At 48.5% G+C, this 14,719-nt stretch overlaps 1 protein-coding gene across 1 annotated transcript in view; it reads right to left on the reverse strand.

Annotated features, from left to right (window-relative positions):
- Positions 1-14,719, reverse strand: part of EPG5 (ectopic P-granules 5 autophagy tethering factor) — a 170,633-nt gene that overhangs the window by 17,940 nt on the left and 137,974 nt on the right. The window contains exons 32-38 of the mRNA XM_063958355.1: positions 11,539-11,699; positions 9,638-9,845; positions 9,141-9,216; positions 8,903-9,006; positions 7,977-8,152; positions 1,658-1,843; positions 756-965 (exon numbers count right to left, since the gene is read on the reverse strand). Coding sequence (XP_063814425.1) covers positions 756-965; positions 1,658-1,843; positions 7,977-8,152; positions 8,903-9,006; positions 9,141-9,216; positions 9,638-9,845; positions 11,539-11,699 — 1,121 coding nt within the window. The remainder of the gene's footprint in view (positions 1-755; positions 966-1,657; positions 1,844-7,976; positions 8,153-8,902; positions 9,007-9,140; positions 9,217-9,637; positions 9,846-11,538; positions 11,700-14,719) is intronic.

Here is a 14,719-nt window from a genome sequence, read left to right on the forward strand (position 1 = left end):
GAATGTATACGCAGGACAGAAAATGTACATGCAGGCTGGGGAATGTATACGCAGGCCGGCAATGCACACGCAGGACAGGAAGTGTACATGCAGGCCAGGGGAATGTATACGCAAGACAGGAGATGTACATGCAGGCCAGGAATGTATACGCAGGCCAGGAATGTATACGCAGGCCGGCAATGCACACGCAGGACAGGAAATGTACATGCAGGCCGGGGAATGTATACGCAGCACAGGAAATGTACACGCAGGCTGGGGAATGTATACGCAGGCCGGCAATGCACACGCAGGACAGGAAATGTATACGCAGGCTGGGGATTTATGTGCAGGCCGGCAATGCACACCTGTACAGTCCAGCACTGGACAGTGGCTGACCGTATATATGACATTTGGGGGTGACCTTCTACAAGGAAATGAGAACGGTAACGAGAGAGAAACCGTCCGGCAATGTACAGTACAGCGGCTACACTGTGTTAAGGAAATATGCTGTAAATGTAATTAACTAATTAAGCAATCACAGAGACACCAGTAACTACACACAGTGGGCTGCACCAACGTTCATAAGTTGTACTCTAGGAACCAGTGATACCAGTGAGGTGTGAGGTAGGAGGTACATTAAATAATGCTTAAACCCACACAATGGTGCATCCTTTGTGTGTAGGAAAAGATTAATTTCCATTCCCGTGAGATAAATGACAATTGCAGACTACTGTACATAGTCTGTGCCGGTCCCCTCCCCCGCCTCCTGTGCTCACCAGGTAAATGCTGCATTCGGGAAAGGAGGTAAGTCCGGCGGACACACGTAGCAGCTTGAGAAGGAGCTGGTCTGCAAGGTGCTCGCTAAGGATTACAGAGGGCGGGTAGTGGCTGCTGAAGTACCCCATGACGTTCTGGTAAGACACCGCATCCACCAGGTGCCAGGACAAAGTGCTGGCCTGTCCCAAGAGATTGATCAGCGGAGCCCCCTGCAAAGACACGGACATTACCAGCAATTAATTTCATTATGTGATGGGTGGAGTTCATGAAGACAAACAAAAATACTGAATGTGCACCCGGCTCCTTGGGCACATTTTTCTAAACTGAATCTGCAGGAGGGGCATAGAGGGGAGGAGCCAGTACACTGTGAAGACATTTAAAGTGCCAAAGCTCCAATGGACCCATCTATACCCCATGGTAGTAAGACCATCCCAGTATCCCCTAGGACGTTACAGAAAATTAAATTCAACACTAAACGCTCTATCTGCCACTTCCAAAAGGCACGTTGCATCCATCCGCAACGTAAGCTTTGTTTTGCATCCCAAAAGGAGCGCAGGAAAGCTTGCAACGTCGGCCAGCGCCTCAACTGCCCGATATGTGTGCAGAGAGGAGAGCATCACTGGGCTCTACAAGACCTCTTGGGAACCCATCGGATTGGGAAGATTGGTGGGTTACAGGCATACAGAAGTGGAGAAAGTAACCATTTCAGCCAATGAGCTTTGACGTTGCCTTTGTCAAGTATGTTCTATACAATGCTAGGGAAAGGGCCGGTTGGTTGCTATGGGCAACTTCTCCACTTGACCACTTCTCCATTCTTTACACTGTCTGACATATCTCCGATGTCTGTGACATGTCAGATTTTCTAGGAAGCGCCGGAGTGGCGAGGCCCATTGGAACTTACTGGTTCATTTATGAGTTTCTCCTCTTTGGCGAGAAAGACCAGCATATACAGCAGACAGACCAGCATCCGATGCGTTTCCGGCCGAGGAATAGGACCCCAGGCATCTGCCAAGACGCTCATCCAGTTTACGTCACATAGCACCGCCCCCAGGAAAAGAAAACAGCTCTTGGGGCTCCCTCGCTCCACCTAGTGGACAGTAACAGCCAGTACATGGTCATGTGATGAAGGCACAGCAAATAAATTGGAAATGAAAACATAATAGAGTCTACAGTATGTAGGAAGACTTTTGGGTCTGCGTACTAAGGGGTCTATGTACCAAGCCTTGGAGAGAACTAAAGTACCAACCAATCAGCTGCTGACGTTTTTTTAAACCCTGCTACTAACATGGCAGTTAGGAGCTGATTGGCTGGCACTTTATCTCTCTCCAAAGAGAGGCCGCTCTCTATCATATATAGCAGTGTTTCCCAACCTCGGTCTTCAAGGCACACTAACAGTCCAGGACTTCGTGATATATTCATGCTTGAGCACAGGTGGCTAAATCAAAATATGAGGAGACGAGTGATGTGTCAGTGAGGACAGTGCTGCATGTGACAGGGGCAGTGACCTGATGTGAGGAGGGGAATGGAGGCAGTAGGAAGCCACAGGCTGAGAGTTATATAGTGGGAGGAGCAGGGTCCCCAGCAGCACAGAGTGTATCAGGAGATGAGTGATGTGTCAGTGAGGACAGGGCTGCATGTGACAGGGGCAGTGACATGATGTGAGGAGGAGAATGGAGGCAGCAGGTAGTCACAGGCTGAGAGTTATATAGTGGGAGGAGCAGGGTCCCCCAGCAGCACAGAGTATATCAGGTGATGAGTGCTGTGTCAGTGAGGACAGGGCTGCATGTGACAGGGACAGTGACATGATGTGAGGAGGGGAATGGAGGCAGCAGGAAGCCACAGACTGAGAGTTATATAGTGGAAGGAGCAGGGTCCCCAGCAGCACAGAGTATATCAGGAGATGAGTGATGTGTCAGTGAGGACAGGGATGCATGTGACAGGGGCAGTGACATGATGTGAGGAGGGGAATGGAGGCAGCAGGAAGCCACAGACTGAGAGTTATATAGTGGAAGGAGCAGGGTCCCCAGCAGCACAGAGTATATCAGGAGATGAGTGATGTGTCAGTGAGGACAGGGCTGCATGTGACAGGGGCAGTAACATGTGAGGAGGAGAATGGAGGCAGCAGGAAGTCACAGACTGAGAGTTATATAGTGGAAGGAGCAGGGTCCCCAGCAGCACAGAGTATATCAGGAGATGAGTGATGTGTCAGGGAGGACAGGGCTGCATGGGGCAGTGACATGATGTGAGGAGGGGAATAGAGGCAGCAGGAAGCCACATACTGAGAGTTATATAGAGGGAGGAGCAGGGCCCCCAGCAGCACAGAGTATATCAGGAGATGAGTGATGTGTCAGTGAGGACGGGTCTGCATGTGACAGGGGCAGTGACATGATGTGAGGAGGGGAATGGAGGCAGCAGGAAGCCATAGACTGAGAGTTATATAGTGGGAGGAGCAGGGTCCCCAGCAGCACAGAGTATATCAGGAGATGAGTGATGTGTCAGGAGGACAGGGCTGCATGTGACAGGGGCAGTGACATGATGTGAGGAGGGGAATGGAGGCAGCAGGAAGTCACAGACTGAGAGTTATACAGTGGAAGGAGCAGGGTCCCCAGCAGCACAGAGTATATCAGGAGATGAGTGATGTGTCAGTGAGGACAGGGTTGCATGTGACAGGGGCAGTGACATGATGTGAGGAGGGGAATGGAGGCAGCAGGAAGTCACAGACAGAGTTATACAGTGGAAGGAGCAGGGTACCCAGCAGCACAGAGTATATCAGGAGATGAGTGATGTGTCAGTGAGGACAGGGCTGCATGTGACAGGGGCAGTGACATGTGAGGAGGAGAATGGAGGCAGCAGGAAGTCACAGACTGAGAGTTATATAGTGGAAGGAGCAGGGTCCCCAGCAGCACAGAGTATATCAGGAGATGAGTGATGTGTCAGTGAGGACAGGGCTGCATGTGACAGGGGCAGTGACATGATGTGAGGAGGGGAATGGAGGCAGCAGGAAGCCACAGACTGAGAGTTATATAGTGTGAGGAGCAGGGTCCCCCAGCAGCACAGAGTATATCAGGAGATGAGTGATGTGTCAGTGAGGACAGGGCTGCATGTGACAGGGGGAGTGACATGATGTGAGGAGGGGAATGGGGGCAGCAGGAAGCCTCAGACTGAGAGTTACATAATGGGAGGAGCAGGGTCCCCAGCAGCACAGAGTATATCAGGAGATGAGTGATGTGTCAGTGAGGACAGGGCTGCATGTGACAGGGGCAGTGACATGATGTGAGGAGGGGAATGGAGGCAGCAGGAAGCCACAGACTGAGAGTTATATAGTGGGAGGAGCAGGGTCCCCCAGCAGCACAGAGTATATCAGGAGATGAGTGATGTGTCAGTGAGGACAGGGCTGCATGTGACAGGAGCAGTGACATGATGTGAGGAGGGGAATGGAAGCAGCAGGAAGTCACAGACTGAGAGCTATATAGTGGGAGGAGCAGGGTCCCCAGCAGCACAGAGTATATCAGGAGATGAGTGATGTGTCAGTGAGGACAGGGCTGCATGTGACAGGGGCAGTGACATGATGTGAGGAGGGGAATGGAGGCAGCAGGGAGCCACAGACTGAGAGTTATATAGTGGAAGGAGCAGGGTCCCCAGCAGCACTGAGTATATCAGGAGATGAGTGATGTGTCAGTGAGAACAGGGCTGCATGTGACAGGGGGCAGTGACATGATGTGAGGAGGGGAATGGAGGCAGCAGGAAGCTACAGACTGAGAGCTATATAGTGGGTGGAGCAGGGTCCCCAGCAGCACAGAGTATATCAGGAGATGAGTGATGTGTCAGTGAGGACAGGGCTGCATGTGACAGGGGCAGTGACATGATGTGAGGAGGGGAATGGAGGCAGCAGGAAGTCACAGACTGAGAGTTATACAGTGGAAGGAGCAGGGTCCCCAGCAGCACAGAGTATATCAGGAGATGAGTGATGTGTCAGTGAGGACAGGGTTGCATGTGACAGGAGCAGTGACATGATGTGAGGAGGGGAATGGAGGCAGCAGGAAGTCACAGACTGAGAGTTATATAGTGGAAGGAGCAGGGTCCCCAGCAGCACAGAGTATATCAGGAGATGAGTGATGTGTCAGTGAGGACAGGGCTGCATGTGACAGGGGCAGTGACATGATGTGAGGAGGGGAATGGAGGCAGCAGGAAGCCACAGACTGAGAGTTATATAGTGTGAGGAGCAGGGTCCCCCAGCAGCACAGAGTATATCAGGAGATGAGTGATGTGTCAGTGAGGACAGGGCTGCATGTGACAGGGGGAGTGACATGATGTGAGGAGGGGAATGGGGGCAGCAGGAAGCCACAGACTGAGAGTTATATAGTGGGAGGAGCAGGGCCCCCAGCAGCACAGAGTATATCAGGAGATGAGTGATGTGTCAGTGAGGACAGGGTTGCATGTGACAGGGGCAGTGACATGATGTGAGGAGGGGAATGGAGGCAGCAGGAAGTCACAGACTGAGAGTTATATAGTGGAAGGAGCAGGGTCCCCAGCAGCACAGAGTATATCAGGAGATGAGTGATGTGTCAGTGAGGACAGGGCTGCATGTGACAGGGGCAGTGACATGATGTGAGGAGGGGAATGGAGGCAGCAGGAAGCCACAGACTGAGAGTTATATAGTGTGAGGAGCAGGGTCCCCCAGCAGCACAGAGTATATCAGGAGATGAGTGATGTGTCAGTGAGGACAGGGCTGCATGTGACAGGGGGAGTGACATGATGTGAGGAGGGGAATGGGGGCAGCAGGAAGCCACAGACTGAGAGTTATATAGTGGGAGGAGCAGGGTACCCAGCAGCACAGAGTATATCAGGAGATGAGTGATGTGTCAGTGAGGACAGGGCTGCATGTGACAGGGGCAGTAACATGTGAGGAGGAGAATGGAGGCAGCAGGAAGTCACAGACTGAGAGTTATATAGTGGAAGGAGCAGGGTCCCCAGCAGCACAGAGTATATCAGGAGATGAGTGATGTGTCAGTGAGGACAGGGCTGCATGTGACAGGGGCAGTGACGTGATGTGAGGAGGGGAATGGAGGCAGCAGGAAGCCACAGACTGAGAGTTATATAGTGTGAGGAGCAGGGTCCCCCAGCAGCGCAGAGTATATCAGGAGATGAGTGATGTGTCAGTGAGGACCGGGCTGCATGTGACAGGGGGAGTGACATGATGTGAGGAGGGGAATGGGGGCAGCAGGAAGCCTCAGACTGAGAGTTATATAGTGGGAGGAGCAGGGTCCCCAGCAGCACAGAGTATATCAGGAGATGAGTGATGTGTCAGTGAGGACGGGTCTGCATGTGACAGGTGCAGTGACATGATGTGAGGAGGGGAATGGGGGCAGCAGGAAGCCTCAGACTGAGAGTTATATAGTGGGAGGAGCAGGGTCCCCAGCAGCACAGAGTATATCAGGAGATGAGTGAGGTGTCAGTGAGGACAGGGCTGCATGTGACAGGGGCAGTGACATGATGTGAGGAGGGGAATGGAGGCAGCAGGAAGCCACAGACTGAGAGTTATATAGTGGAAAGAGCAGGGTCCCCAGCAGCACAGAGTATATCAGGAGATGAGTGATGTGTGAGTGAGGACAGGGCTGCATGTGACAGGGGCAGTGACATGATGTGAGGAGGGGAATGGAGGCAGCAGGAAGCCACAGACTGAGAGTTATATAGTGGGAGGAGCAGGGTCCCCCAGCAGCACAGAGTATATCAGGAGATGAGTGATGTGTCAGTGAGGACAGGGCTGCATGTGACAGGGGCAGTGACATGATGTGAGGAGGGGAATGGAGGCAGCAGGAAGTCACAGACTGAGAGTTATATAGTGGAAGTAGCAGGATCCCCAGCAGCACAGAGTATATCAGGAGATGAGTGATGTGTCAGTGAGGACAGGACTGCATGTGACAGGGGCAGTGACGTGATGTGAGGAGGGGAATGGAGGCAGCAGGAAGCTACAGACAGAGAGTTATATAGTGGAAGTAGCAGGATCCCCAGCAGCACAGAGTATATCAGGAGATGAGTGATGTGTCAGTGAGAACAGGGCTGCATGTGACAGAGGCAGTGACATGATGTGAGGAGGGGAATAGGGGCAGCAGGAAGCCACAGACTGAGAGTTATATAGTGGAAGGAGCAGGGTTCCCCAGCAGCACAGAGTATATCAGGAGATGAGTGATGTGTCAGTGAGGACAGGGCTGCATGTGACAGGGGCAGTGACATGATGTGAGGAGGGGAATGGAGGCAGCAGGAAGCCACAGACTGAGAGTTATATAGTGGGAGGAGCAGGGTACCCAGCAGCACAGAGTATATCAGGAGATGAGTGATGCGTCAGTGAGGACAGGGCTGCATGTGACAGGGGCAGTGACGTGATGTGAGGAGGGGAATGGAGGCAGCAGGAAGCCTCAGACTGAGAGTTATATAGTGGAAGGAGCAGGGTCCCCAGCAGCACAGAGTATATCAGGAGATGAGTGATGTGTCAGTGAGGACAGGGCTGCATGTGACAGGGGCAGTGACATGATGTGAGGAGGGGAATGGAGGCAGCAGGAAGCCACAGACCGAGCGTTATATAGTGGGAGAGCAGGGTCCCCAGCAGCACATAGTATATCAGGAGATGAGTGATGTGTCAGTGAGGACAGGGCTGCATGTGACAGGGGCAGTGACATGATGTGAGGAGGGGAATGGAGGCAGCAGGAAGCCACAGACCGAGCGTTATATAGTGGGAGGAGCAGGGTCCCCAGCAGCACAGAGTATATCAGGAGATGAGTGATGTGTCAGTGAGGACAGGGCTGCATGTGACAGGGGCAGTGACATGATGTGAGGAGGGGAATGGAGGCAGCAGGAAGCCACAGACTGAGAGTTATATAGTGGGAGGAGCAGGGTACCCAGCAGCACAGAGTATATCAGGAGATGAGTGATGTGTCAGTGAGGACAGGGCTGCATGTGACAGGGGCAGTGACATGATGTGAGGAGGGGAATGGATGCAGCAGGAAGCCACAGACCGAGCGTTATATAGTGGGAGGAGCAGGGTCCCCAGCAGCACAGAGTATATCAGGAGATGAGTGATGTGTTAGTGAGGACAGGGCTGCATGTTATGGGGGCAGTAATATGATGTGAGCACCCTTTAAAAAAAGCAGGGTGTTGCTTACCCCTATGAGAAGTAAATGCTGATTTAAAGAGAATTTAAAAGGTAAAAGGATTTATCCTACCTTGAAAAACTCTTCCATCAGCGTCTGGTCGGGATACATATCCTTCCAGGGCAGCTTGCTGTACTCTGTGTGATAAGCATACAAGATGTACTCCGGAAGCATGGGCGCTGTGCAGGTCTCACAGTAGTGCATCAGATGCAGCCATAGCGCCCCCCGCTGGCCTGGCAGGAGGTGATCTGTGGTCAGAGGAAGTGCATAGTTTTTTATAAAACCCATATTTCTTACAGTGGTTACATATATTCCCGTTGGACGTGATGTTAGAATTTAAAAACCCCAATCCTCTTCTACCTACATCCGTGTCTGAGAGTCAGGGTGATTTCTGACAAATATAAGATTCCCTGGTAGGAGTAACATATTCCCCTCTCCTGGGGATACTTTAGAACATGAGTTTAGAAACCCTTTCCCATTGCATGAAATCCTACAACCGCAATCTGTCATTACACAAAATGATTCTCCTTTGGTCTCCTCTAACATTACAATAACTGAATAGTGGAATAGTCATTTAAAAAAGAAGATTTAAGCTGCTTGCAGTTTAATAAATAAATATATATATATATATACTTATTAATTAAATGGTTATTATTACACTCGCCAATGTTACAGCAATATGGGTGGAAGGGGTATAATAGGGGGTAGTAATTTTTAAACTACCAGGAATCCTGCTCTCTCTGCCCCTCTGTTTAATTTTGACACTTTGCAGGTGAGACAGGTAAGGGTCACACGTTACTGAAGCAAGTCATTAGAATGTTATGAAAGTAGCTCTGAATAAACTACTGAACTGGAACGTGTATATTTTAGGGCACCACATCACATCCAAGAGGTTTCCTGCGAAGGCCTGAAGACAATCCAACAGATATGATCCAGAGGTTTTTCACGGCAATTCTGACACTAAATGAATAAAGAGAAAGTAACCGTCCTATACGCACTCTGAAATTTCTGATGTAAAGTCAGAACACAGCTGGAAAACAGTTGGACCATTCCAATGGCGGTGGGGGTCTCACTCTCCAGCCAGGGGTAACAGTGCTGGTTGCTGGAAAATAAAAAGATGAGGCTGTGAAAATGGCCCATATTTGTACCTATTGTTACACATGAATAAAATGCTTGGAACTACAGTATTACTTGGTGGCTTAAAAATGCAAATAAAACTTCTCACAGTGGACATACCTGCTATCCGGCTTCTCCAGGACCAGAACCCACGGCTTAAAGAGCTCCGTAATTACTGAATGTAGAGACTTCAACACTAGAAAGAATAAGGAGGAGGAAAGCATCACTTTGTGTTACTGGTCACCATAAAACCGCGGTACGTTACATATATTCGGCACCGGAAGGATTAGGTCGCAGTCAGGATAGTAGTATACAGAAACAAGCATTCTAAGACGCCAGCCCCATACATGAAAACTGGAGGCGCAAAGGCAGAACGTCACCAATACTCTCTCTGTGCTGAGAGTACAACAGACAGGAACAATGAAACCAGGCAATTATTTGAAGGCACATTTCTATGACATGTAAACGCCTTCAGGTCAGCTTTGCAACATGTACGGGAATAAACCAAACAGCAGCCAATCAGAGCATTAGAACATCCACGGCATAACCACGCACACGACAACAGTACCGGTAACCGAAGCGATGTTCTCCTCTGCGTGACACAACGTGTTCATTACCTGCCTGAATTCGGTGGCTCCCCATAGGCTCCTGCTTGATGGTGAGAATCTCGTAGTCGATGAGGCTCTTCATCAGATACTCCAGGAAGGTCTGCACCTCTGCGATATAAGGGCTCCACTTCGACAGTAAACCGAAGCTCTGAACGTCCGGCTTGGATAGTCGCAGCTTGTGGAAGAAGTCCGACAGCCACTTGACGGTCTCCAAAACCTTTCAATAACAATCACATTAGAACATTGCACATGCGTGTCTCAGTGGATGCAAGAGCCTAGATGTGGATAAAGGAGACTAAAAGACTGCTGGATTCCAGATGACACAATCTATGTATCATACAGTGGAGGAGCCATTACACCACTTCGGCCTATCCATCCACTAGGACCTATGTGAGCAATACTGGAGGTAAGTGATCTCCGTATAAATGTGAGATCTGACATCACCACCTCAGGCACAACTGCAGCCTGCAATCTGAAGCCCGTTCCAAATCTACTTATACATGGATCATCTGCTAAGACGTTTTGTCATTTTGCAAATGTCTGCCCTAGAAGGAAGTCCTGCTTCGATCACTTTTGCGCCACCCCCAGAGACTGGATTTTTATACTTTGGTTTCTGAGAAAAACCACAAACCTGAGCTTCAGTTGTCTCTGAATCCCTGGCTCATCTTTATATTAAATATTTTATGTTGTCCTTTCCCCCGCTGGAATTCACCTAGGGGCATCCCTGGCTCTGGGGGCCTGCCCTTCGCTGCGGGATGGTCTCCGGGAAGACCTGTCCCGGCGCGCTGGAGTAGATAACTAGAGTTTGTTCTGAGTCGCAATCCTCCCTGTTCCTTTCTCAGTTAGTCGATTTGGACCCAAGGTGAGGAAGTCCTTCGTGTCGAAACTAGTAGTGCGGTTGCGACCTGGATAATGAACAGGGATGGTTCACACATACTGTACTTGTGCCCACCCAGTGGGATTAATAATTAGAACTTGACTTGCCAAGCGGAGCTCAAGGCTCTGCCAGGCTATCAGGCCCCAAGATCTCAGTGGAAGCAAATTGAGCTCTACAACTACATCAGTGCCACAAGGATGAGCTTACTTTGCCACTCCATCGGCACGCGATCTAGTGCTGCTGCACCTGCCCAGTGACATGGTGGCAGCGTAGCACCCACAGTCACTACCTGTGCCGTTAGTGAAGGGACCACTTACGACACATCTCTCATTGGTAATATTGCAGCGGTGGCGGGGTGGGGTGGGGGGTCGTTTTAGGACTGGCTCCTCTCATGCCCTCACCGGTTTAATCTCACAGTTAAGGAGTAAAATAAAACACTTATGAATGACTGAAGCCATCCATGAAAAAAATAAAAATAGGCTGCGGATGTTTGGGTAGAGGCGAGCGCTGGAGACAGAGCTAGAGTCTCATACATTGCTAGAAATGAGATCCGGACACACAGCCATCCAATCAGGAGCAGTCTCTCTCTTCTAGTTGTGTGTGAAGTAGTACTCCAGCCAACCAATCAGGAGCCAGCTCTCATTCCCAGTTTTGTGTGAAGTAGTGCACCAGCCATCCAATCAGGAGCCATCTCTCATTTCTAGTGCTCAAAATAACACCTCAAAACAGGGAGGTATAGAAAGCACATTTCTAAACATCATGAATTAGGGAGGGCAGAACTGAGGTCATGGGTACAATTCCCACTGCAGCCCTAACTGTGTGGAGTTTGTATAGTCTCCCTGTACTTGCGTGGGTTTCCTCCGGGTACTGTACATGTGTTTAGTGCAAGCTGTATGGGCCAAGTGGTTCTTATCTGCTGACAATATTCTATGATTCTATGATTCTAAGAGAACCAAGACTTCTTTTTTCACTAGGACATATTGGAATAAATGAGGCATGAGGCACTTACCAGTCTATGAACAGAGGAGCTTACCTGCTCGGCTGACAGAATCATTTTGCTGGTGCAGTTTGGAAAGGCGAGCAGGTCCTTAGAATCCACATCAATGGTGTTTGGTGGCACTCTGGGGGCGTAACACCCCACGGCCTTCAGAGAGGTTCTCCAGCACTCGGGGCTCAGTAGCTGCTCTGAGGAACCTTCGAAGGAAGAAACAGCAGACGTGTGAATACATAGTTACAAGGTATCAGGAGACAATGGCACCAATAGTTTCCCAAATGGCTTCTATATAACATAAAGGTCTCTTGCCTTTGTTATTGTCAGATGACATTAATGTTTAGCTTTGTATTATTCAGCAGTGACTTCCTCACCTGCACCTTTCCTATGTTCATTAGTCCTCTGTTAATATTGTTTATGTTGCATACAATCACGTCACAGTTGTACATTCTAGGTAGATTACTCCCTATCGCCACCTACTGGCAGCAGGAATGAATGCCACAGCTGTGAGTAGAGCAGAGCTGTGCAGCTCTTCTGCCCAATCCCATCACACAATGGCATGTCCTACTGGGCTAATTGGTAATACAGGGCAGGACAGAGCACAGGACAGGGCAATTCTCAGGCATGCATGCAAATATTAACTCCCTCCTCAAATAGAGTCTGTTTCTATCGCTGTTACACACCCAGCAATAGCGCCATGCAGAAGGAATAGGGCGTGCCCTACAGCAGGAGTGGCCAAACTGGTCCTCAAGGACCCCTAACAGTTCATGTTTTCCAGACCACCTGTGCACCTGTAGAATGTGAGTTAGTAATGACTACACCTGTGCACCTGTAGAATGTGACAATAATGACTACACCTGTGCATCTGTAGAATGTGACAGTAATAACTACAGCTGTGCATCTGTAGAATGTGACAGTAATGACTACAGCTGTGCATCTGTAGAATGTGACAGTAATGACTACAGCTGTGCATCTGTAGAATGTGACAGTAATGACTACAGCTGTGCATCTAGAGAATGTGACAGTAATAAATACACCTGTGCATCTGTAGAATGTGACAGTAATAAATACACCTATAAATCTGCCGAATGTGACAGTAATAAATACACCTGTGCATCTGTAGAATGTGACAGTAATAAATACACCTATACATCTGCCGAATGTGACAGTAATAAATACACCTGTACATCTGTAGAATGTGACAATAATGACTACACCTGTGCATCTGTAGAATGTGACAGTAATGACTACACCTGTGCATCTGTAGAATGTGACAGTAATAACTACACCTGTACAATGTGAGAATAATGACTACACCTGTGCCTCTGTAGAATGTGACAGTAATAACTACACCTGTACATCTGTAGAATGTGAGAATAATGACTACACCTGTGCATCTGTAGAATGTGAGAATAATGACTACACCTGTGCATCTGTAGAATGTGACAGTAATGACTACACCTGTACATCTGTAGAATGTGACAGTAATGACTACACCTGTGCATCTGTAGAATGTGACAGTAATGACTACACCTGTGCATCTGTAGAATGTGACAGTAATGACTACACCTGTACATCTGTAGAATGTGACAGTAATGACTACACCTGTGCCTCTGTAGAATGTGACAGTAATAACTACACCTGTACATCTGTAGAATGTGAGAATAATGACTACACCTGTGCATCTGTAGAATGTGAGAATAATGACTACACCTGTGCATCTGTAGAATGTGACAGTAATGACTACACCTGTACATCTGTAGAATGTGACAGTAATGACTACACCTGTGCATCTGTAGAATGTGACAGTAATGACTACACCTGTGCATCTGTAGAATGTGAGTTAGTAATGACTACACCTGTGCGTCTGTAGAATGTGACAGTAATGACTACACCTGTGCGTCTGTAGAATGTGACAGTAATGACTACACCTCCTGCATCTGTAGAATGTGACAGTAATGACTACACCTCCTGCATCTGTAGAATGTGACAGTAATGACTACACCTGTGCATCTGTAGAATGTGAGTTAGTAATAACTACACCTGTACATCTGTAGAATGTGAGTTAGTAATGACTACACCTGTGCATCTGTAGAATGTGAGTTAGTAATGACTACACCTGTGCGTCTGTAGAATGTGACAGTAATGACTACACCTGTGCATCTGTAGAATGTGACAGTAATGACTACACCTGTGCATCTGTAGAATGTGACAGTAATGACTACACCTGTGCATCTGTAGAATGTGACAGTAATGACTACACCTCTGCATCTGCCGAATGTGACAGTTAGTAATGACTACACCTGTGCACCTGTAGAATGTGACAATAATGACTACACCTGTGCATCTGTAGAATGTGACAGTAATGACTACAGCTGTGCATCTGTAGAATGTGACAGTAATGACTACAGCTGTACAATGTGAGAATAATGACTACACCTGTGCCTCTGTAGAATGTGACAGTAATAACTACACCTGTACATCTGTAGAATGTGAGAATAATGACTACACCTGTGCATCTGTAGAATGTGAGAATAATGACTACACCTGTGCATCTGTAGAATGTGACAGTAATGACTACACCTCCTGCATCTGTAGAATGTGACAGTAATGACTACACCTGTGCATCTGTAGAATGTGAGTTAGTAATAACTACACCTGTACATCTGTAGAATGTGAGTTAGTAATGACTACACCTGTGCATCTGTAGAATGTGAGTTAGTAATGACTACACCTGTGCGTCTGTAGAATGTGACAGTAATGACTACACCTGTGCATCTGTAGAATGTGACAGTAATGACTACACCTGTGCATCTGTAGAATGTGACAGTAATGACTACACCTGTGCATCTGTAGAATGTGACAGTAATGACTACACCTCTGCATCTGCCGAATGTGACAGTTAGTAATGACTACACCTGTGCACCTGTAGAATGTGACAATAATGACTACACCTGTGCATCTGTAGAATGTGACAGTAATGACTACAGCTGTGCATCTGTAGAATGTGACAGTAATGACTACAGCTGTGCATCTGGAGAATGTGACAGTAATAAATACACCTGTGCATCTGTAGAATGTGACAGTAATAAATACACCTATACATCTGCCGAATGTGACAGTAATAAATACACCTGTACATCTGTAGAATGTGACAATAATGACTACCCCTGTGCATCTGTAGAATGTGACAGTAATGGCTACAGCTGTGCATCTGTAGAAT

The sequence above is a fragment of the Pseudophryne corroboree genome, chromosome 1 (genome assembly GCF_028390025.1).
Source record: "Pseudophryne corroboree isolate aPseCor3 chromosome 1, aPseCor3.hap2, whole genome shotgun sequence".
Lineage (NCBI taxonomy): Eukaryota > Metazoa > Chordata > Amphibia > Anura > Myobatrachidae > Pseudophryne > Pseudophryne corroboree.